The sequence below is a fragment of the Gigantopelta aegis genome, chromosome 1 (genome assembly GCF_016097555.1).
Source record: "Gigantopelta aegis isolate Gae_Host chromosome 1, Gae_host_genome, whole genome shotgun sequence".
In the NCBI taxonomy this organism is placed as follows: Eukaryota; Metazoa; Mollusca; class Gastropoda; order Neomphalida; family Peltospiridae; genus Gigantopelta; species Gigantopelta aegis.
Window position 1 is genome coordinate 7533577 of NC_054699.1, and position 26049 is coordinate 7559625.

Here is a 26049-nt window from a genome sequence, read left to right on the forward strand (position 1 = left end):
GTATTATATGAAGATATATATGACTCACATGAGGTTCGATATTGATTATATAGTTATGTTGGCACAGATTATGGGTCCGTTTCTTCATATCGGAGCAGTAGCCATCATGACCTCGGTGTCATGGATTGTGTCTTTGCAGTACTGTCGTATGTCGTCATGTGGTGAGTAGGAACGAATGAACGTTTAATGACACCCAAGCACACATGCACGCACACGCACACACACACACACACACACACACACACATACACATACACACACAATCGGCTAATAGATGTCAAACAAAGGTACATCAATTTATTGACATATTTATGCACCGAATTATCAACATAAAAAGAATGAACAAACATATTTGAAAACATTATCACAGATGCTTACAGAACTAATATTAAATGTTCAAAGATATTGAAGCTGTGCTGTATTCGCCACTCTCAAGAAAAACTATGATAATGTCGCCACTCCTGTACCACGATGAGGATCAGGGGAATGGATGAATAAGTGAATGTGTTAGTTGAATCAGTGAGTGAATGGAATGAATAAGTGAATGTGCGAGATGAATCAGTGAGTGAATGGAATGAATGAGTGAATGTGTGAGATGATCTTAGCGCTAAGATAACTTTAAGCACTGGGGTGATCTTAGCGCTAAGATAACTTTAAGCACTGGGGTGATCTTAGCGCTAAGATAACTTTAAGCACTGGGGTGATCTTAGCGCTAAGATAACGTTAAGCAGTGAAGTGATCTTAGCGCTAAGATAACTTTAAGCACTGGGGTGATCTTAGCGCTAAGATAACTTTAAGCATTGAAGTGATCTTAGCGCTAAGATAACTTTAAGCACTGGGGTGATCTTAGCGCTAAGATAACTTTAAGCAGTGAAGTGATCTTAGCGCTAAGATAACTTTAAGCACTGGGGTGATCTTAGCGCTAAGATGACTTTAAGCATTGAAGTGATCTTAGCGCTAAGATAACTTTAAGCACTGGGGTGATCTTAGCGCTAAGATAACTTTAAGCATTGAAGTGATCTTAGCGCTAAGATAACTTTAAGCACTGGGGTGATCTTAGCGCTAAGATAACTTTAAGCACTGGGGTGATCTTAGCGCTAAGATAACTTTAAGCACTGATGTGATCTTAGCGCTAAGATAACTTTAAGCATTGAAGTGATCTTAGGGCTAAGATAACTTTAAGCACTGGGGTGATCTTAGCGCTAAGATAACTTTAAGCACTGGGGTGATCTTAGCGCTAAGATAACTTTAAGCACTGGGGTGATCTTAGCGCTAAGATAACTTTAAGCATTGATGTGATCTTAGCGCTAAGATAACTTTAAGCATTGATGTGATCTTAGCGCTAAGATAACTTTAAGCATTGATGTGATCTTAGGGCTAAGATAACTTTAAGCATTGATGTGATCTTAGCATTAAGATAACTTTAAGCACTGAGGTGATCTTGGGGCTAAGATCGCTTCGTAGAACGGGGCCCTGGAGACTACGCGTTTACAAGAGATTTATCTAAGTCGGTGTCTGTACATTTTACTGGCTTCCCAACTATTTCACTCACTTTTGGTAGGGTGAACATCTTTGTAGGTGAACGACTTTGTCGCTCTAGTTCGCAGGTCCAGGGGGTGGTAAATTAGTTCCGTCTGTTCCATCTGTTTTACGGGTCATCCCGCTTACCGGTTTCGTGTTTTTCTTGTCTGTACAAGCCAGACATGAATGGGAAACACTGAGTTTTAATTGTTTAGTACTCGTACCATCCCGTGTCTAAGATGTTTTAATACTTATCTCATCGAGGTGTCATAATGTCGATAACCCAAGAATAGCCAGATCGTAGTTTAGTAGAGGTGTAAAAACAAACATGACACCATCGTGTAACAACCATCATCCCCAGTTTCTTGAAATGAAACAGGTTATGAAAGCGTGTTTGAAACATAATTGAATATCAGTCACAAAATAAGTAAAAATTAATAAAATATAATTCATGTTAAATTTGTAAAAATGCATACACATACATGCAAATACACACACACACACACGCACACACACACACACACACACACACACACACACACACACGGACACTATGCACTGCATACACGACACGACAAGACACAACACACACACATACTACACACGCAGACACATACCATACTCATAGGCAAGCACTTGCAAATGCACGTACATATATACATTCGCACACATACACATATACACACATGCACATACACATTGTACATACACATAAACATACACATACACAAACAAACACTACACACACAAATACACACACAGAATATGCATACACTTATACATACACATACACACATATACACACATATACACATATACATATACTTATATACATATACATACACATATACACACAAATGCACACATATACATATACGTATATACATATACACACACATATACACACATATACACATATACATATACTTATATATACACACATACACATATACACACAAATGCACATATACATATACTTATATACATACACATATAAATACACATACACATATAAATATACATACACATACACGCATACACATATAAATACACATACACATGCACAGATCCAACGTACACGCACACGCACACGTACACGCACACACATGCACATGCACATACACATACACACATACATGTATACCTAACTGTACACACAGACATACATTTGCTGTTGTATTTCAGCGTGTAAGTTGTTTGTGATGTCGGTGTACGTGTCGCTGATGTTTCAGCTGTACGTGTCTCCGTTGTTCATCAATTCTCCGTGCGTCGTCTCCCCGGACAACCTGCCCAGGAAACCACGAACAGTCGCACACAGAGGAGCCTCAGGGGTACGTGCGTGTGCGCGTGTGTGTGTGTTGTATGTGTGTGTTTGTGTGTGTCTGTGTGTCTGTCTGTGTGTGTGTGTGTGTGTGTGTGTGTGTGTGTGTTGTATGTTTGTGTCTGTGTGTGTGTGTGTCTGTGTGTGTGTGTGTGTACACTCGCGTGTGTCTGTGTGAGTGGGTGTTTTAACGTTAATTAAATATATACATGATAATAAGGCCGAGTGTTCTGTTACCGTGCAGTTTTCTACGTAAGGTCACCTATCGGTAACGTGTCGGAAGAAAGGTGGAGTGTCAGTTAGATTTAGTTTCTGTCAGATAACGCATGGGTTGTGCACATAAATAATTACAAACTTTGATAATTGAAGGCTGTGTTCTCTGGGAGAGGTTTTAACTGAAGTTATTGTTTAGTGCATTAATCGTGTTTCTATTATTTTATTTATAACTGAGGAAGGAAACTATATACTAGTATGACATAATGGGCGTAACACACAGAAATGAAACTGTTTATAGTAACATGACAAGGTTTCTATGACAGCGGTTATACCAGTTATGAAACTGTAACCTCAATACTTACAACTCACAGGGGCATAACGTGGTCTGAACCAGGGGTGGGGGGTGGGGAAGGGGGGATTATGGACCTAGCGGACTCTTTTGTCTACGTTTTTCCTTGACATTTATTTATGTATTCTTGTTTGTTTTAATATACGACAACTATTTATAATAATAAAAAACCCAGCTAGTCAATGATAATTTTAGTTTCTTTTTTCTTCTTTTTTCAGATTGTTCCAGAAAATACATTTATGTCATTCCGCTATGCTGAGAAATATGACGCATATGTATTCGAAACGGACGTCAGAATAAGGTAACCGTATTGGTTGTGTGTATAAATAAATATAATTTAATTCAAATGGCTTCGGTGTGTGTGTGTGTGGGGGGGGGGGGGGGGGCATTTTGTTGAGGGGGGAGGGGGCAGGCCATTTTTTTTCCGAATTCATCAAAAATGCCCGAATCTGTATTACAACAATTCTTCGTATTAAGCAATACTGCCAAACAGCTAAATAGGGTTGCAAACGAATAACGTTTTGTTTTACATCGATTACAATCAGTAGTGTGAGTAGAATGATGGAAATAATATGGTGAACAGGGTTCAGGCCAGCTCAGTTTGATTGAATTTCTCTATCAGTTTTGCCCGAATTGCCCCCATCCCCCCCCCCCCACCCCCCCCCCCGTCTCATACGCTTACGGGCCTCTGTTCAAAGTACAAATACTGAGTGCAGAATTTACCACAGGTGTGGGCCCATTGGGCTATTTCTCGTTCCAGCCAGTACACCACGACTGGTACATCAAAGGCCGTGGTATGTGCTAACCTGTCTATGGGATGGTGCATATAAAAGATTCCTTGCTGCTAATCGAAAAGAGTAGCCCATGAAGTGGCAACAGCGGGTTTCCTCTCTATATATCTGTGTGGTCTTTAATCGTATATCTGACGCCATATAACCGTAAATAAAATGTTCTGAGTGCGTCGTTAAATAAGACATTTCCTTCCTTCTGCGGTAGACCAATAGTTTTGGTGGGTTTTTACCGTCCCATCCAGTGTCCCACGACGAAATGCTGTATCAAATGTCTCGGTTTGTGTTGTCCTGTCTGTGCAAAACTGCCTATAAAAGATCTCTTTCTGCTAACGGATTGGTGTGGCGGGTTTCTTCGCAGATTTTATAGAAACCATTATTAGGCAACACATACCTTTCACAAAGCCAACACTAATATCTTTTCTGTCAGGCTTGTGCAGAACAGAGAGCCGTAGGTGTTCTTAAATGATTTTCATTTACCACGTTTTTGAGGTGTATGAAATAACTGAAGAAAGGTAGGCAGATGAATTTTTGGAGGAAGAAACCAAAAGATAGGTACAGGAAAAGGCATATGCTGGATCCCCATACACAAGCGTACACGGTTATTTTATAGGGTGAGTATATATATTGCCTATATAAAGTGAATCGATAAACCTTCGTTCTTAATTTGCCCGATTTTCTTCTCTTTTTTTACTAGTTTCGATGGAGTACCATTTCTGTTGCACGACAAAACTTTCAGAAGAACCACGAACGTGGCCGACGTGTTTCCGGAAATGGTTGACATGGATGCATCACTGTTTAACATATCCCAGATTAAATCTCTGAACGCAGGAAGCTGGTTTTTAAATGTTTGTATAGATCTTAAGCTGCAGTCTTGTCTCTCTAATACAATAGTATGAACATAATAATTATACTAGTGCAAAATACAAAGGCAATTACAGTTTTAATACTACTACAGTGTTGTCGCTCTCAAGAACTATCGTAACTTTGAATTAGCATAACTTTCTTCATGTAACATGCAATCCCTCTCCAGTAGCTCAGTCAGTTTAGAGAGCTTGACTGGTGTGCGTCAATGGTCGTAGGATCGCACCTTCTTGGCGGACCAGCTGGCTTTCCCCCGTCCCAATCAGTGGCCCACGACTGGTATATCAAAAGCTGTGGTATGTACTGTCTGGTCTATATATTCCCTATAGATTCCTTCTGCTTTATTGGTAGCAGTAGTCTATGTGGCTGTGGCGTATTTTTAGTTTTCTTTCTTTCCTGACTAAGTATAGAAATAATCATATGTTATACATCGAAGAGCTGTATTTGAAAATGTGCTGAATAGCACTGAAATACATTCCTTTCTCTTCTTTTTTTTTCTCATTATAATCAAAAAAAAAAAAAAACGGCAGACAAAAATGAATCTTGTAATCTGTGGCACTGGGCTTTTAATATTCCTGGCAGGAAATAACGAGCATCATGATAAGTCCAGTATTACGCAATGCTCTCTTAGACAAAATAATTATATGTTGTGTCTGAAAATCGAAATCTGTGTCTTTAACTAGATGGAATACACTCTTTTGTTTTATAGAGAAATCACATTAAATCTGTGTCTTTAAGTAGATGGAATACACTGTTTTGTTTTATAGAGAAATCACATTGAATCTGTGTCTTTAACTAGATGGAATACACTGTTTTGTTTCATAGAGAAATCACATTAAATCTGTGTCTTTAAGTAGATGGAATACACTGTTTTGTTTTATAGAGAAATCACATTGAATCTGTGTCTTTAACTAGATGGAATACACTGTTTTGTTTCATAGAGAAATCACATTAAATCTGTGTCTTTAAGTAGATGGAATACACTGTTTTGTTTTATAGAGAAATCACATTAAATCTGTGTCTTTAAGTAGATGGAATACACTGTTTTGTTTCATAGAGAAATCACATTAAATCTGTGTCTTTAAGTAGATGGAATACACTGTTTTGTTTTATAGAGAAATCACATTAAATCTGTGTCTTTAACTAGATGGAATACACTGTTTTGTTTCATAGAGAAGACACAGATTTCGATTTTCAGACACAACATATAATTATTTTGTCTAAGAGAGCATTGCGTAATACTGGACTTATCATGATGCTCGTTATTTCCTGCCAGGAATATTAAAAACCCAGTGTCACAGATTACAAGATTCATTTTTGTCTGCGTTTTTTTTTTTTTTTTTTTTTTTGTGTGGATTATAATGAGAAAAAAAAACAGAATGTATATTTCAGTGCTATTCAGCACATTTTCAGATACAGCTCTTCGATGTATAACATATGATTATTTCGATACTTAGTCAGGAAAGAAAGAAAACACATTGAATCTGTGCCTTTAACTAACTGAATACACTGTTTTGTTTCATAGAGAAATCACATTGAATCTGTGTCTTTAACTAGATGGAATACACTGTTTTGTTTCATAGAGAAATCACATTGAATCTGTGCCTTTAACTAAATGAATACACTGTTTTGTTTCATAGAGAAATCACATTGAATCTGTGTCTTTAACTAGATGGAATACACTGTTTTGTTTCATAGAGAAATCACATTGAATCTGTGCCTTTAACTAAATGAATACACTGTTTTGTTTCATAGAGAAATCACATTGAATCTGTGTCTTTAACTAGATGGAATACACTGTTTTGTTTCATAGAGAAATCACATTGAATCTGTGTCTTTAACTAGATGGAATACACTGTTTTGTTTCATAGAGAAATCACATTGAATCTGTGCCTTTAACTAAATGAATACACTGTTTTGTTTCATAGAGAAATCACATTGAATCTGTGTCTTTAACTAGATGGAATACACGGTTTTGTTTCAAAGAGAAGTCACATTGAATCTGTGCCATTAACTAAATGAATACACTGTTTTGTTTCATAGAGAAATCACATTGAATCTGTGCCTTTATCTAGATGGAATACACTGTTTTTGTTTTATAGAGAAATCACCATTGAACCTATACCTTTAACTATATGGAATACACTATTTTGTTTTATAGAAAAATCCTATGTGGTCGGCTGGCGATCTGTCGGATGAGGAGAGGAAAGAGGTTGCTAACCAGACCATCCCGACCCTCAGGGAGGCTGTGGAGGTCGTCCAACTCGCCGGTAAAAGAATCATGTTTGACCTCATGGTGCCGAGCCCTCGACACCCGTACCACAACAAAACCGTTCAACTCGTTATCGACGCCATTAAAGCAGCAAATCTGGAATTGAAGAAGGTTAGCAATCTGAGTCTTTAAATCGATTATTTCTTGTCAGAGCGTGTGAATTTACACAAAGTCTGGCGGGCATTCTGGTATAATCGCAGAACTAAATCTTCTCTCCAGAATAGATCAGTCAATTATTATTTTTATTGTTTTGTTTAACGACTTAACGACACCACTGGAGCTCATTGATTAATTAATCATCGGCTATTGGATGTCAACCATTTAGTAATTCTGACACATAGTCATCAAAGGAAACCAGCTGCTAGTTTCCTAATGCGGCAAGGGATCTTTTATATGCACCACCCAACAGACAGGATAGTACATACCACGGCCTTTGATATACCAGTCGTGGTGCACTGGCTGGAACGAGAAATAGTCTAATGGGCCCACCAACGGGGATCAATCCCAAACCGACCGCTTTACCACTGGGCTACTTCCCGCCCCAGATGAGTGAAATTACATTATGATTGATATATATGGGTTTGTGACATACTGGAAGGTAAACACGTGTAGTCCAGGAATGGCGGAAGCAAGTAGACACTGGGGAGCTGACTGAGATCGTGGGCGCAAAGCAAAGTTTCTAGTGGGTTCGGGAGTATGTTCCCCTGTAAACATTTGAAAATTAGATGCCCTGAAATGCAGGTTTCTGCATTCTACAAGTGAAATTCATCTCGGCCTTAAGATTTACTGCCAATAATATTTTTGATTCAGAATTATTGAGGGGGCTAGAGCCCCCCCCCCCCCCCCCCCCCCCCCCCCCCCCCCACACACACACACTCCTTAATCGAGCCTGTAGTGAAATGTTAATATCCTTGAATTCGTAATGGCTTGGCGAGAAAACAAAATTGTAAACGATTTTATTCATCGGGAGAAATTTACTATCCACATATGTAAAATGTTTACATAATTATGGTATCACTAAACCAATTAACATCCGGCTGGGTCGAAGTTCTAGGTAACCCAAACATTTGATAACACAGTTAATATTAACAGACCTGTCGCTGGTGATAAATGTAACGGTGTTTGTTGTCAAAACAATATTTTTAAAGTAAGACAATAAATGTATGCAATTTTATTTAATCTAGTACTACTGGACCGGCTTCGGTGGCGTTGTGGTAGGCCATCGGTCTACAGGCTGGTAGGTACTGGGTTCGGATCCCAGTCGAGGCATGGGATTTTTAATCCAGATACCGACTCCAAACCCTGAGTGAGTGCTCCGCAAGGCTCAATGGGTAGGTGTAAACCACTGGCACCGACCAGTGATCCATAACTGGTTCAACAAAGGCCATGGTTTGTGCTATCCTTCCTGTGGGAAACGCAAATAAAAGATACCTTGCTGCTAATCGGAAGAGTAGCCCATGTAGTGGCGACAGCGGGTTTCCTCTCAAAATCTGTGTGGTCCTTAACCATATGTCTGACGCCATATAACCGTAAATAAAATGTGTTGAGTGCGTCGTTAAATAAAACATTTCTTTCTTTCTTTCTAGTACTACTGTATCTATCAAGTATTATTTTGCTTCAAACGTGCTGGGATCTAGCTCAGTCGGTAGAGCGCTCGCCTAAGGTGCTGGGTGTCGTAGGATCGAACCACATCAGTGGACCCATTATCTGATTAGGTGTTGTTTTTTTCTGTCCCAACCAATGCGCCACGACTGGTATATCAAAGGCCGGGATATGTGCCACCATGCCTGTGTGGAAGTGCATATAAAAGATCCCTAGGCTTAATGCTAATGGAACTATGTAGCGGGTTTTCGCTAAGACTATGCCTATAGCTGATGATTAATAAATCAATGTGCTATAGTGGTGTGGTTAAACAAAACAAACTTTTAACCTTTTGTACTTGAAACATTTAGGGGCGGGGCGTAGCCCAGTGGTAAAGCGTTCGCTTGGTGCGCGGTCAGTCTAGGATCGATCACCATCAGTGGGCCCATTGGGCTATATCTCATTCCAACCAGTGCACCACGGCTGGTATATCAAAGGTCGTGGTATGTGCTGTCTTGTCTATGGGATGGTGCATATAAAAGATCCTTTGCTACTAATGGAAAAAGTAGCGGGTTTCTTCTCTAAGACTATTTGACATCTAATAGCCGATGTACTCTACTCTACTTGGGATACCTGTAAAACTAAGTAGGCTACTACAATGTTTTGCTAAATTGGGTTTGCTGTAAAATACCCGGTTATATCGAAAGTGAACTATGAAGGGTTCCACGTTCTTCAGTTAATACTATGGGGGGGGGGGGGGGGGGGTATTCACATCTATGGGTCATAGTTTTATTGATGTATCGCACGTAGTGTTTTTATCATCGTACGTTAATATTGTCCCAGATCAAACAGACAATATGAAGGTTGCGGAGCCTTGAATCATTGTCATACAGTAGTAATACATATTGTAAGGATGTGTCTTGAATGAAAATCAAGTAGATACAGAACTATAATATAAAAATACACATTTCTAATGTTCTGTGACGTTTATCGCTTATGTTTGAACGTTTTAATTTTTCTTTTTTAGATAATTGTGGTAGTGAAAAAAGAAAAGAAAAAGTTATGTTTGTTTAACCAATCTTATAAACAAGGACATTGTTAATAATTTCTAATTTAACCATTTTTAGAGAGAAACAAATTGATAGATCATTTTTCATCATTATCATTATTATTTAATATGATTTTAAATTGCTATGCTTTGCATGTTGTTGATTTTGTATTTTTTGGCATAAATGCTTTCTATTTATATACATTTGGAGTCTAAAACAAAACGCATGAATTGATTGACATTAATTGGCTTTGATCGAGGGGGGGGGGGGGGGGGTGTTGGAGATAGAGAAGAAGGAAAAATGGAGATGGGGGTAGCAGACGGAAAAAATACAAAAGAAAGAGAAAAAACAGCGGATATTTTTGGTATAGTACAGCCATATAATGTTGTCTCCTCTCGACAGGTCTGGTGGCTCCAACACACGGCCAATAACTCTAGACCAGGGGGCGTCACGCTTGTCGCGGAGGAATACCATCCACTATCGATGATGCGTCGTGAGAACATGTCCATCGTGAACGTCCAGTATACGGAACTATCCAGACAAAATATAGAGTACGTTACGACGGCTACTAATAACTAAATAATTTACAAAGTGTACTAAATTATCTAAACATGTTTTTGCATTTTTATTCAATTATATTCTAAACTGTTTCTAAAAAAAAAAAATTATAATTATGTTCTAAACGTTTTTGTTTTAACTGCTTGGATTGGTCCAAATAATATCACTTGACTTTTAAAAAAAACGCTCATGATTTTGAAACAGGCGGGGGTGGGGGAGGGAGTAAAGTGGCCCCATTTGCATCTTCCAATGATATATGAAAGGCTTCGTCCTAACACGTTACACCAAATTTGTTATGTTTTAGAAATTGTTGTTATGAATGTACAATTGGTCAATGTTTTATTATTATTATTATTTATTTACACCCAATAATTGTCTTTTTGTTTCAGTGAGTACAGAGATGCGAACATCTCCGTCAATGTGTGGACAGTGAACTCGATGTGGTTCTTCTCACTCTACTGGTGTATGGGGGTCCACTCCATCACATCCAACATGTGTCACCAGATACACGCCCTCCACTCTCCCGTCTGGCATTTGGTAAGTGAACTCGATGTGGTTCTTCTCGCTCTACTGGTGTATGGGGGTCCACTCCATCACATCCAACATGTGTCACCAGATACACGCCCTCCACTCTCCCGTCTGGCATTTGGTAAGTGAACTCGATGTGGTTCTTCTCGCTCTACTGGTGTATGGGGGTCCACTCCATCACATCCAACATGTGTCACCAGATACACGCCCTCCACTCTCCCGTCTGGCATTTGGTAAGTGAACTCGATGTGGTTCTTCTCGCTCTACTGGTGTATGGGGGTCCACTCCATCACATCCAACATGTGTCACCAGATACACGCCCTCCACTCCCCTGTCTGGCATTTGGTAAGTGAACTCGATGTGGTTCTTCTCGCTCTACTGGTGTATGGGGGTCCACTCCATCACATCCAACATGTGTCACCAGATACACGCCCTCCACTCGCCCGTCTGGCATTTGGTAAGTGAACTCGATGTGGTTCTTCTCGCTCTACTGGTGTATGGGGGTCCACTCCATCACATCCAACAAATGTCACCAGATACACGCCCTCCACTCGCCCGTCTGGCATTTGGTGAGTGAACTCGATGTGGTTCTTCTCACTTTACTGGTGTATGGGGGTCCACTCCATCACATCCAACATGTGTCACCAGATACACGCCCTCCACTCGCCCGTCTGGCATGTGGTAAGTGAACTCGATGTGGTTCTTCTCGCTCTACTGGTGTATGGGGGTCCACTCCATCACATCCAACATGTGTCACCAGATACACGCCCTCCACTCGCCCGTCTGGCATTTGGTAAGTGAACTCGATGTGGTTCTTCTCACTCTACTGGTGTATGGGGGTCCACTCCATCACATCCAACATGTGTCACCAGATACACGCCCTCCACTCGCCCGTCTGGCATTTGGTAAGTGAACTCGATGTGGTTCTTCTCACTCTACTGGTGTGTGGGGGTCCACTCCATCACATCCAACATGTGTCACCAGATACACGCCCTCCACTCGCCCGTCTAGCATTTGGTAAGTGAACTCGATGTGGTTCTTCTCGCTCTACTGGTGTATGGGGGTCCACTCCATCACATCCAACATGTGTCACCAGATACACGCCCTCCACTCGCCCGTCTGGCATTTGATAAGTGAACTCGATGTGGTTCTTCTCGCTCTACTGGTGTATGGGGGTCCACTCCATCACATCCAACATGTGTCACCAGATACACGCCCTCCACTCGCCTGTATGGCATTTGGTAAGTGAACTCAATGTGGTGCTTCTCGCTCTACTGGTGTATGGGGGTCCACTCCATCACATCCAACATGTGTCACCAGATACACGCCCTCCACTCGCCCGTCTGGCATTTGGTAAGTGAACTCGATGTGGTTCTTCTCGCTCTACTGGTGTATGGGGGTCCACTCCATCACATCCAACATGTGTCACCAGATACACGCCCTCCACTCGCCCGTCTGGCATTTGGTAAGTGAACTCGATGTGGTTCTTCTCGCTCTACTGGTGTATGGGGGTCCACTCCATCACATCCAACATGTGTCACCAGATACACGCCCTCCACTCACCCGTCTGGCATTTGGTGAGTGAACTCGATGTGGTTCTTCTCACTCTACTGGTGTATGGGGTCCACTCCATCACATCCAACATGCGTCACCAGATACACGCCCTCCACTCGCCCGTTTGGCATTTGGTGAGTAGTAGGGCGCGACATAGCCCAGTGCTAAAACGCTCGCCTGATGTACGATCGGTTTAGGATCGATCTCCGTCAGTGGACCCATTTGGCTATTTCTCGCTCCAGCCAGTGCACCACAACTGATACATCAAATACCGTGGTATGTGCTATCAGTAAGTGGAATGGAGCATATGAAAGATATCTTGATACTAATGGAAGGCAGGTTTCCTCTCTAAGACTATATATCAGAATTACCAAATATTTGACATTCAATAGCCGATGATTAATAAATCAACGCGTTCTAGTAGTGTCGTTAAACAAAACAAACTTTAACTTTGGTAAGTAGTAATAGATAAAAGTTAAACCATTTTTTGTTTAATGACATCACTAAATCACATTTATTTATTAATTATCGGCTATTGAATGTCAAACATTTGGTAATTCTGAGGAAACCCGCTACGTTTTTCCATTAGCAGCAAGGGGTGGGGTGGAATCCGGAAAAAATTATAGAAACTTAATTCCGTGCTTATATCCAATTAAGGTTCAATCACGCTGTCCTGAGCACACATCTCAGCTATCTGGGCAGTCTGTCCATGACAGTGAGTTAGTTGTTAGCGGCTAGTGATAAAGAAGAGGGTATAGTGGTCTTACACCTAACCATTTGGGTCGTTAAAACTCGCTCTGGGTGGGAGCCGGTACCGGGCTGCAAACCCTGTACCTACCAGCCTTAAGCCTGATGGCTTAACCACGACACCACCGATGCCGGTGACCATCCATCAAGCGAGCGCTTTACCACTGGCCAACCCACCCCCCCCCCCCCCTTCCTCTATGTCTTAAATATATGGAGTTGAAATTTTATATTTTGCTTTACCATGTAGACTATTTCTCGTTCCAGCCAGTGCACCACGACTGATATATCATAGGCCGTGGTATGTGCTATCCTGTCTGTGGGATGGTGCATATAAAAGATCCTTTGCTACTAATGGAAAAAAAATGTGGCGTGTTTTTTCTATGGCTATATGTTTGACATCCAATAGCCGATGATTAATTCAATGAGCTCTAGCGGTGCCGTTAAACAAAAAAACAAAAACAAAAAATTATCATGTAAATTTTCTGCCGGAGGAGCATGACTCCCTTATAAACTGTCTAGACACCGCTCCCTGCTAAAATGTTTGCAGACACGTCTTGTTACAGATAAGTTTGACTTTCGTTTAGATTTATTCAAGGGCCATTACTCTGTCAAAGATGGAATATATCCACGTTTTACAGAGTTTTGTCCCTTGTACTTAAGGGTCTGGTAGCAATACCTTCAGAATGCTTGTTATTATGTATTACGTTTGGTGATCAGAAATTTGTTTTGTTTAAAGACACCATTAGAGCACATTGATTTTTAATTATCGGCTATTAGATGTCTAACATTTGGTAATTTTTACATAGTCTTAGAGAGGATTTTTCCATTAGTAGCAAGGGATCTTTTATATGCACCATCCCACAGACAGGATAATACATACCACGGCCTTTGATATACTAGTCGTGGTGTACTGGCTAAAACGAGGATCGATCCCAAACCGACTGCGCATCAAGAGAGTGCTTTACCACTAGGCTACGTTTCGCCCCGTTTGGTGATCATGTTCGCACACAATGGTATATAGAGGATATTTCATGGTGGGTTTTTTTTTTTGTCAAATATGATTTATATCTCATCGAGTAAAGTTTGCAATAATATCTCACGCGACGAGTGTGATATGATTGCAAACTTCACGAGATGAGATATAAATCATATTTGACAAAAATAAAACCTGAATTTTTCTGTTATATAACTGTTGGCAATTTACCTTTATTTTTAAAATGTCAGCAGCAAAATAATTCCGGCTTTCTTACAGTGAATATGACACTTTCTACAGTGACGATAATACATTTTAGAGTGCAATAGTGAAATGTTTACTCTAAAATGTGTTATCGTCACTGAGTGACTGACAGCACTTTTATTTCACTGATATTTTAAGATATTTCACTAAATGTTATATAATAAATTAAATGACTGAGATGTTATATTCTTACAGGCTCCAGACAGTTACCGGATTCTTTGGCTGACAGTTGACGTCATGTCTATAATAATCATCATGACAGTGTTCATTGTGCAAATGTGAGTCACACACCAAACAAGTCGACCAGTAGAAATTGGGGAAGGTTGCCTATAGATAAAATTATCAGGAGTGACGTATAATAATAATAATAATAATAATAACAATAATAAACTGCTCTCTTGTCGGGATTGTTTTCTCCTCAATTTAAAAAAAAAAAACCCATTAAAACATGTTTCTTTGTTTTTTAAACCATGATTTTGGACAAAATCACTTGTGGCTCTCACACTTCGATTTCTTCAACATAGAGAGAATAACTGGTTACTGTCTTATGATATCGGTAATTATCCTGCATATGTTAGAATGTTGAATGCCGCAAAGCTCTGCCTAAAGACATTCGCCGTTCAACCTGGGGTACGATAAAGCCGATGTCTTAAGACAGTTACCGGTTATTTTCTTTATCCTGTAATCCTACGTAACACGTAAACATTCAGGAGTACAACGTCCACACGTGCTGAACGCCTACAATCTATACACCAAAACAAAATAGTTCGTAAATAATAAAAATTTATTTCTTAGTTCTAAAATAAAAATTGTCTTCAAAACAGTTTTTAAAAATCAAAACTATCAATTAGTAATAAGTAACTTTGAGCAATATTAACAGTCCTTTGCTGATCATAACTAGTGTAAAAGTAGTTCCGTCCAAAAAAGGTTGTTGTTTTTTTTGTTTTGGGGGGGGGGGGGGGGGGGTTGTCTGTGACCGAAAATATACATTTGTTTCCATATATAAATGGCAATATATAACAAGAAACAAATGTATATTTTCGGTCACAGAAATATAAAAGTAGAGACAGATTGCAGGATAAAAATTATTTTTCTCTCTCTTTTTCAGAATTCGCATGCATGGAATATCTTGTGGTTCCGACATGCCGTGCTTTGATGAAACTAGTAAACACTATAAAAGGAAATCTACGAACTCGAAAGAGAAACTGTTGTACGACGGAAGCGAGTCTAATTCCGAAAGAACCAATCACATACCTCGACAGACTTGTGACATAATTAGTCAGCCATCTTCGTATCCAATGTCCAATATGAATTATAGTAGCTATGGACCAGGCTTCCATAGCAACAGTTGCTATCCAGATAACAAATACGATATGGAATGATATGGGATATTTTGTTCCATATCTGTCCTGGTTTAATTTAATTTCCGTGTTTATATCCAATCAAGATTCAGGCGTGCTAGCCTGGGCACACACCCTTCAGCATGATCGATTTTATAGTGATAAGCTATGGTCAATTCACTAAACAATAGAAGATTTTATAACATGTTATGATCCATTCATTAAACGATATAAGATTTTATAATATATTATGGCCTATTCTTTAAACAATATGAGAGTTTATAATGATCGGTTATGATCCATTCATTAAATGATATTATCTGTTCTGATCCATTCATAAAACGGTATAATATTTTGTAATGATCTGTTACGATCATTCATTAAACTATATAAGATTTTATAATGATCGGTTATCATCCATTATTTAAAAGATTTAAGATTTCATAATGATCTGCTATGATTCATTCATTAAGCGATATAAGATTTTATATTGATCGGTTGTGATCCATTCATTAAGTGATATGATCTGTTATGATCCATTCATTAAATAATATGATCGGCTATGATCCATTCATTAAGTGATATGATCTGTTATGATCCATTCATTAAACGATATAAGATTTTGTAATGATCTGTTATCATCCATTATTTAAATGATATAAACTGTTATAATGATATGTTATTATCCATTTATTAAACGATACAAGACGTTATGAAGATGAATACTGAACAGATCACAGCGTACCTCAGAGGGTGATTCCAGGATAGGCGTACTTGAATCTTTGGTGGGCCTAGGCACGCGATGATATGGTCGGCCAGTTTGTGTGATGACAATGTCATATGCCACTGAATATAAGCAAACCTGTGATAGAGGTCTTGTTAACCACACCCAGACTAGAATGATTAGGGTTTAAAATATAAGTTTATGGTGTCCTTCTGCTATTTAACAGAATGTTGTGGGATTTTGTTTTTGTTTTGGAGGGGATTTGTTTCTTCATTTTTTATTTTTTATTTCATTCTTTTTTATTGTATTTCTTGACAAAAATTATAGATGTCAACTTTATCTAATTTAGTTGGGTAAATCACTGCAGTATTAGCCAAAGACTACAGTACTAGTTGAATGAATGAGTTGATTGATTGAATAAAAGAAAAACACCTAACGAATTAATGAAGGGACAAACGAACGAACGAATGAATTAATGATTAAATTTCTGTTTAACGTCACCTCGGCGTACACTGTGCTATGTCTCAGGCCCGTTGCGACGATATCTGGAGTTGCGGGGGACATTATATAGAGGTGGTGGGGGTATGGGGAACAAAAGCAGATTCATGACTTTATTTTTTAACTTTTGTTGTAGGACCAAAACCCCCGTGCATAGACAGGATAACACATACATACGGCCTTTGATATACCAGTCGCGGTGCACTGGCTGGAGCGAAAAATAGCCCAATGGGCCCACTTACAGGAATCGATCCCAGACTGATCGCGCATCAAGCGAACGTTTTTACGACTGAGCTAGGTCCCGCCCCGGTGGGACGAGGAATGGATGTATGAATGCATGATCAAAGTACAGATAGTATTCAATCTAATGATAATAGATTGGAATCATGTACAAATCATATTTAAGCCACTAATATATAAGTTGTCACTGTTAATATTATTAATGTACATAAACGATTTAATATATTATTCTGATAGTATACATTTGTGCAAGTCAATTCCACATTCATTACGGGTCAGTTTTTCAGATAGTCCCCGTAAATCTAAGCTAAATTTTATTGATATTAATTTAGGGGTTTTTTAATGTTTAAAATATAATTTACTTTGAATCGTATTAAAGTATGTGCATATAAATTATGTGCATATTAAATTATGTGCATATTAAAGTATGTGCATATTAAATTTACCAATGTATTTTGAACATTTTACACCCATTTTGACAGTCTGAATTAGTTGAATAGTAAAAATACATTAAAACATGTGCGTTTCTGTTGTTGTCCACTATATTAATATCATTTAAATATATTATTATTGTACATTTATATTAGTAGTAGTGTTAGCATCATTATTACAATTAGTATGACTGTACATGTATAGTCTTTTTTATTATGATGATTACACATTATTATTATAATTATTATTATTAATATTATTATTATTATTATTATTATTATTATTATATAATTAATTGTACATGTAAATTGATTGATTTCGTCATGTTTTGCAATGGTTAAATTATTCATATAATAAATAAACCAAAACACTTCTCGTGTATTGCTGCAGCAAACTCAAGAATTTCCCTTTAAGCATAGCTATGAGGTTTAATGGGTTGGAACGGACCATCGAGTCAATGTTGTTTCTTTGGCGCGACATTCTTCGATTTCGATCGGCTGCCACTGTTGGTTAGTTCCCCGATCTTTGTGACAAGCATGGGGTACGTTCAGTTAGCCGCTTGTCGCTAACGCTTGTAAGACTGGTTTTTGTGTGGGTTTTTTATGCTACACATTTAACCTAATGACGACTTCAGGTATCAGTCAAAATAGTTGGTAAACGTTTAGCGAAAAACGGCTGACTCAACTTGGGCCTATCCGAGTTGTTTCTGGGCGCGCGCCGTAGCAGTTGCGGATCCAGAAAATCCAGGGGGGGGGGGGGGGGGGGGGGGGGTGTGTGTGACATGGGGTGGAATGCCAATGCAACTTTGGGGGAGGTTTGGAGGGGATCGTAAAAGATGAAAAATAATATATAATAAAGTTATAACTGTCGCAAGGCCTAGACCTTTTTCTTCCAACTTATTTTCATGCTTAGGCCTATGTCTAATTAAGATTCAAACACGCTGTCCTGGGCACACACCTCGGCTATCTGGGGTGTTTGTTCAGGACAATGGGTTAGTGGTTAGTGGTTAAGGAGAGAAAAAGAGGGTGTAGTGGTCTTACACCTACCCATTGAGTCGTTAAAACTCGCTCTGGGTGGGAGCCGGTACCAGGCTGTGAACCCTGTACCTACCAGCCTTATGTCCGATGGCTTAACTATGACACCACCGAGGCCAGATCTATTAGGGCTTCAAGGGGGTTCGAGAGTATGCTCCCTTTGGACAATATTGAATGTAAGGTGTTCAAATACGGCATTTCCCGCTTATTGAGCACAATGACAGGGGAAAGCGTGGGGTGTATCTTCCTGATACTGCCAGACAGAAAGTGGGACCTGTTTAGGGACTATACCATGTGATAGGCTATGCAACCACATTTGAACCATCTGTCAGTCCATTTCGTCATTTTCCGTCTGAACCAATGTATTATGAGGATTGTCACTTCACACCGCGCTACTGGATGTCAGACATTTGATCATTCTGACATTGTTTTCAGAGAAACGACACTACATTTTTGTTTTATTAATAGCAATTGATTTGTATACGCATTTTCCCACAGATAGGACATAAACCACAAAAGCCAAAATTACAGCTTAAAATATTTATTCAGATATAATAGCATTTTATTTTACATTTTCAACAACACAATAACAATAGCACTAAACCGGGGTTGTTATTTTTACCTGTATGATAGATTATATTAGCAAACCGTTTTTAAACAGATAACTCTTAACATCTCACAAATATTGCGACAGTCCACTGGAATTCTCGGACATTCGACAGTTGAATACCTGTTGGTGACAGTCAAACCAGAATCAACAATCTGTTCTGCTCCAGTGAGTATTTTCTTATTTTTCTAATTAATCACAATGATCATGTTTTCTTCTTTCATTCACGTGCTCTTTTGAGATCTTTCAGACGATTGGACCTGAAAATAAATAAAATATAGTTATTATAAGTGTATCATGATGGCTGTTTATGACGAAGAGTCACTTGGGTTCGTGGTTAAGAAATTTTAAAGTCCAGTTGCAAGTTTAGAGAAAAGTGTTCAGTCTTTAGCTGCATGCTATGTATTATGACAAGGTTTATTCAGTTATCGAGGAAAGACTTTAAATGTTTGTAAGCACAGCACCTGAATTTGAAATGAGATGTGCTAGTATCAGATATATTCAATGAAGATATGTACGTCAGAGTGGAAGTGAGCATTAATTTCACACACACACACACACACACACACACACACGCACGCACGCACACACAAAAACAAAAAAGAAGTTTGTTTTGTTAACAACACCACTAGAGCAGATTGATTAACTAAACAACAGCTACTGGATGTCAAACATTTGGTAATTTTGACACATAGTCTTCAAAGGAAGCTTGCTACATATTTCCATTAGCAGTGAGGGATCTTTTATATGCAGTTTTTCACAGACGACGGACTTTGATATACCAGTCGTGGGTCAGTTCAGTTGGTCAGACCGCGGGGATTCAATCCTTTGATGAGGACCCCGCAGATTATTGTCCTACTAACTGGTCACATTTTTAAATAGGCAGACGGTTAACTGGTATCTAACGTGTTCATTTTGGTAATGGTCGAGAGAAAGAGAAAGAGAAGTCGCTGTCATCATACAGACTACTAGTAACTAAATTTTAACAGCTGCAATGGATCTTGTATAAGCACTTTTCCATAAGCAGGACAGTACATACCACGGCAGAAAAATACTTACCGCTGTCCTTGACATACAACTCTTGGCACATCATGGAATTCAATCAAACAGACTACAGTTAAACATATAATATTTACCTTCTCAGTTATAGACTGGTATGCTGGGTGTTTTCTGTATTGCTCCGCTGGTTGAACAATTCCAGTGAGGTGACCAAGAGACAGTGATCGGTCTAGGAATTCCCAGCATGCTCTACTCAGATCAGCGACCTTAAACTCGGAAGCTGCACACAACAAACCTGGAAAAGAATGAAATACGTAATACATAATATTATAGCAGAATATTAAAATGATTCTTGAAAAGGAAGGCCGGTATGATAGTTAAAGTGTGTTCTATTTAACGACACCACTAGAGTACATTGATTTATTAATCATCGGCTATACATTCGGTAATTTTGACATATAGTCTGCTACATCTTTCCATTAGCAGCAAGGGATATTTTATATGCACCATCCTACAGACAGGGGAGAACATACCACGACCTTTGATATACCAGTCGTGGTACATTGGCAGGAATGAAAAATAGGTCAATGGGCCCACCGACGGGGATCGATCCCAGACCGACCGCGCATCAAGAGAGCGCTTTACCACTGGACTATGTCCCGTCGCTAGGTATGACAGAGACTTTAATAAACTTTCATAACATCACATTTTCAAGAAAAGCTTAATTGTTTTGGGGGTTTTATTAGGTTTCGGTTTTTTTTTGTTTTTGGGGGTTTTTTGGTGGGTGGTTCTTGGTTTTGTTGTGTTATAGTTGTGTTTTGTATTGATGAAAGACGATGTTGTGGCATTAAATAAAACAAGCAAAATCCGTACAAATAAATGGATATTGTCAACAAATAGCAATATATATTTTTTTTAATTATTTAAGCGAATAAAACTAATATTATGATATATTTAGAAAATATCTTTCTTTTCTTAAAGAAATAATTGTTGCACTTCAAAAAACCCAGTGAATATCCACACACTACAAGGAAAATAAAACCAACCTATCAAAGTGTCCTGGGTGACAGTCACGTGACCGAGATGAAGAAAGAAGACGAGTTTTCTGAAGACGTTCTCATCAAAATGGCTGACAGGAATCTCAAGTTTTGTCGATGTGCTCATACGCCCTATCTTCGCCTTGGCGGGTTTCTTCTTTTTGTCAAACCGCAAAAATTTCCACATTTTGCTGGCACGACTAGAAGATGATTTCCCAGTGTAGTATTGTCGCTGGCGATTGAGAATTAAGTCGCAAAGAACACTGCAAACAATGCACGTAGAACATAATTAAGAATACTATAATGCATAATATAATTTATTGCGATAAAATAAATTCCGTAAATGGACTATCAAAATTGGCATAAAATGTTCACAAGATTTTGATAATGTTTTATAGACACAAACACTACTGGAAATCAGACGGAATTATCGTCCTGTATGTTACAAAATGCATTTAGGCTTACATACATGTTCTTGTTTTACTTACAATATTACTTTTGCATTCAGTATGTTACTTATCATTTGTTGCTAATAATGGAAAAATGTAGAGGGTCTCCTCTAAGGCTACATGTCGAAAATTACTAAATGTCAGTTTCCTCTAAAACTACGTGTCAAAAATTACTAAATGTGAGGGTTTCCTCTAAAACTACATATCGAAAATTACTAAATGTGAGAGATTCCTCTAAAACTACATATCGAAAATTACTAAATGTGAGAGATTCCTCTAAAACTACATATCAAAAATTACTAAATGTGAGAGATTCCTCTAAACCTACATATCGAAAATTACTAAATGTGAGAGATTCCTCTAAAACTACATATCGAAAATTACTAAATGTGAGGGTTTCCTCTAAAACTACATATCGAAAATTACCAAATGTGAGAGATTCCTCTAAAACTACATATCGAAAATTACTAAATGTGAGGGTTTCCTCTAAAACTACATATCAAAAATTACTAAATGTGAGGGTTTCCTCTAAAACTACATATCAAAAATTACTAAATGTGAGGGTTTCTTCTAAGATTACATTTCAAAATACCAAATGCTTGACATTTAAAGGCATATTGTCACAGACCACTGACCTAGTACATGGCCTAACAAAGTATTACTTAAAAATATACATATCTGATTTGTCCCTTAATGTACTTTATTCAACCATCTACGTAACCACCATAATCCACTTATTAATGATATTTTGTAACAATAATTGAATTATGGCAATGGTCCATAATTCAAAAATTAACATTGCTGAGAGGGTTGACATGGATTTCACTCCATCATGGTGTAGTCAAAGTAATGCAATAGCTAGGTTTGGTCTGTAAAAATTAATGTAATTTTGATTTATTATTTAGTTTTTGAAAAATATGGTGCTTAAATCTGTGACAGTATGCCTTTAATAGCCAATGATTATGATTAATAAATCGATGAACTCTTCTGATGCCATTCAACAAAACAAACCTTAGCTACCGTTATAACAAAAGTGTATTTACAGACTGAAACTAATCATGAACAGACGATAGCCTAGTAGAAATAGCTATGCCTACCTGCTTCTTGCTGCTATAACAGATTTCAATCCATAAACGGGTGTTTTGTCTTTTCCTACCAGAAATGTGACGTCACACATTTCTGGAACACATAAGATGTACTCGAAAGTATGGCACAGGGAGCTGGCATTCTGAAATATGTTTGACTCTTCCGCGATATCCCCTTAACTGTCCGCGTCCGTCGATCTCACGTCCGTGTCACTGTCCCAGTCTGTGTCTGAGGCAGATGAGTTAAAATCACGTGACGTGTTGTAGCCTGAAGACGAATCTGGAAAAACAAAATGAATTATTCATGAGTAATTACATGTAAATATTGATGGGTAGAACCGGTGTACGATTTAAAGACACAATATCACTTTTTTAGTATATATTTTAAAATGTGCTAGCACTTTAAATTTACTACTTCAGAAAAGAAATAAAAGTTCACATCAATATTTTAACAGTATTTCTCTTAACAGTTGGCATTAACTGTTAGTAACTTGCCATTTTGAAAGGTACTTTTTAGGAATTACTTTCATACAAAATGACAACATATATATATATATTCCAATTATCTTTCGCTCTTTAAATGTTTTGATTTAAAACAACTCGTGAGATAAATGGTATATAACGACCACTCATGCAGTATTCTATATATAAAAAAGAACTAAACTTTCCAGATGTGATGAACAGAATTCGCTACTTGTAGTTTTGATTAACAAGACAAGACAATATATTATTCAGTTATTGGAGCCACATGACCAAGATAACTACTTTTAAAACAAATGAATCGTGCGCCACTTTACAATACATATTCAATTTCTCTTTAGAAACAAGGCTATTCTTTAATACACTTCATATTTTGGTTTGAAATCAATAAATAATATTTTTTCTCTTCAAGTATTTACTATAAAATATTCCGATATGAAATATTTCCAAACCATAATATGAACATACTAAAATACAATTATATTCATCTACAACTTGTCTTGTCTTGACTATAAACACTAATTATAAACATTGGCCTGTTAAAGGGACATTCTTGAGTTTGCTGCAATTTTTTAAATGTTATCGACTAACAGAGACTTTTTAACGATTGTAATTACATATCTAATATATTTTTCTGCATAATATATTAGTGGCTGTATATTAAACGTGTTTCTGATCGTTCTAATATTTGTACTAGGTTAAATTTCATTTTATTTCCAAAAATATATATTTTTTGTACGTACGGAATTATTTGAAGACAAAATCCAGTTTTGGCTTCTTACAAATATTAAGACGACCAGAAACACATTAAATATACAGACACTGATATTGTAAACAACAAAATAGATTTAATATGTAAATTTAATCTAGAGATATTTTATTATTCGGAAACATCTTACAATGTAGCAAACTCAGGAATGTCCCTTTAATCTGTTTTCGTTTTGTAAATCATGGCATGATTTAGATACACAATATCTGGAAACATAATACAGATATTCCTGATATTACGAATACAGAAACACATTTAAACTTGCCACTGTCCTGAAAAGATTCAAGCACGTTCCATCTGGGCCAAGCGTCTGCTAACAAAGACCATGTCAAGGAGCGAAAATCGTGATTTTACTTCTTACTATATTGGCTACATATAATTATATGTGCTATTAAGGTAAACTCTGAGACATAAACCCGAATTTGCTTGTACTTATTTTGTTAAAAAAGGATAAACGTACCATCTGAATCATAATCACTCTCTACTACATTCCAATCATCATATGTGTCCGTCCGTCTGTCGCTGACATCGACGAGGCAAACAGTAGACGCAGATATATCTTCCATGTTCCCGTCCGTACAAATTAATTAAATATTGTATAAATTTAATAGTAACATAAAACGTACTGTATATGTATACAGATAGATGTTTATGAAGAACTTCTTTAGTAGTCTGCGTATTTTATATGTTGGTATAATTAGTAGCTCTGTGTGCTCCGCCAATCTCCGTCATCTGTGACATAATCAAAAATCGCAGACGACAGCATTGCAATTTCCCGCCAGTGACATGGGGCGATTGGTCCGCGCGTCGTGCCATGCGCAGGTAATAGACTGGAACACAGTTCACGCGGACTTTCATTTTCTCAAATTAACTGCTAATTATTGTTGAAAGGTAAACGGTTTCTTTGTAATGAGATTACACCTGTAAATATGTCAGATGGGACACCACGCATCTCCGTGGAGCAGAGCGAATACTTGTGTTATATAAACCGGTGATCCGTAAACATTAATTGGTTAACAGTCATGCCATACATTTCTAAAGTATACTTAAGCTTATATCCATTCATTTCCCTTGTCTTGTCAAAACTCACTTGGCGAAGTCAAGGCTTCTGTCCACGACAGGCGTGCTTGAACAGGGTTTTTTTTATGGATGCACGCTAAAATGACCCATGGCTATACCATCCATTTTCCAGTGCATCTGACCATTTATCATCGTCATCATCATCATCTCTGGGATGCTGGGGTGTCGATAAACATCCATTCAGTCTCTCTCTCTCTCTCTCTCTCTCTCTCTCTCTCTCTCTCTCTCTCTCTCTCTCTCTCTCTCTCTCTCTCTCTCTCTCTCTCTCTCTCTCTCTCTCTCTCTCTCTCTCTGTTTCGTTCGTCATTTACCGGAATAAATATTGGTAGTTCCAACACTAATGACAACGTTTCGGTTGTCTTAATGGGAAGAAGAAAAGAGAGTTATTTAATTTATTAAATGAGCTCTAGGATAGGACGAAACGAGTTTGTTATTCCCCGAGCAAAAGCGAGATAAATAACACATTCTGAAACAATTTTTTATCGATTTCGTGCGATCATCGCGCGAGTGTGTTTATTACGTTGTTATTATCATTTTTTTTTTTCTTCAAATTTTTTTTGTTTTTATATCCAATTAAGGTCCAAGCACACTGTCCTGGGCACACACCGCAGCTATCTGGGTTGTCTGTCCAGGACAGTGGGTTAGTTGTTAATTGAGGATGTAGTGGTCTTACACCTACCCATTGAGTCG

At 38.1% G+C, this 26049-nt stretch overlaps 2 protein-coding genes across 3 annotated transcripts in view; one reads left to right on the top strand and one right to left on the bottom strand.

Annotated features, from left to right (window-relative positions):
• Positions 1-18191, top strand: part of LOC121370163 (glycerophosphoinositol inositolphosphodiesterase GDPD2-like) — a 54794-nt gene extending 36603 nt beyond the window's left edge. For both annotated transcript variants that reach the window (XM_041495286.1, XM_041495280.1), the window contains exons 5-13: positions 68-161; positions 2707-2852; positions 3626-3708; positions 4893-5043; positions 7221-7442; positions 10364-10512; positions 10909-11056; positions 14781-14863; positions 15694-18191. In XM_041495286.1, the coding sequence (XP_041351220.1) occupies positions 68-161; positions 2707-2852; positions 3626-3708; positions 4893-5043; positions 7221-7442; positions 10364-10512; positions 10909-11056; positions 14781-14863; positions 15694-15967 (1350 nt within the window). In that variant the 3' untranslated portion in view covers positions 15968-18191. The remainder of the gene's footprint in view (positions 1-67; positions 162-2706; positions 2853-3625; positions 3709-4892; positions 5044-7220; positions 7443-10363; positions 10513-10908; positions 11057-14780; positions 14864-15693) is intronic.
• A 721-nt stretch (positions 18192-18912) lies between these two features.
• Positions 18913-23209, bottom strand: LOC121387424 (serine-enriched protein-like). Its single transcript, XM_041518572.1, has 4 exons — positions 23043-23209; positions 21506-21759; positions 20597-20754; positions 18913-19720 (listed from the first exon to the last, which is right to left on the bottom strand). Exons 1-4 carry the CDS (start codon positions 23120-23122, stop codon positions 19685-19687), a joined length of 528 nt encoding a protein of 175 aa, XP_041374506.1. The 5' UTR covers positions 23123-23209; the 3' UTR covers positions 18913-19684.
• Positions 23210-26049: the final 2840 nt, after the last annotated feature.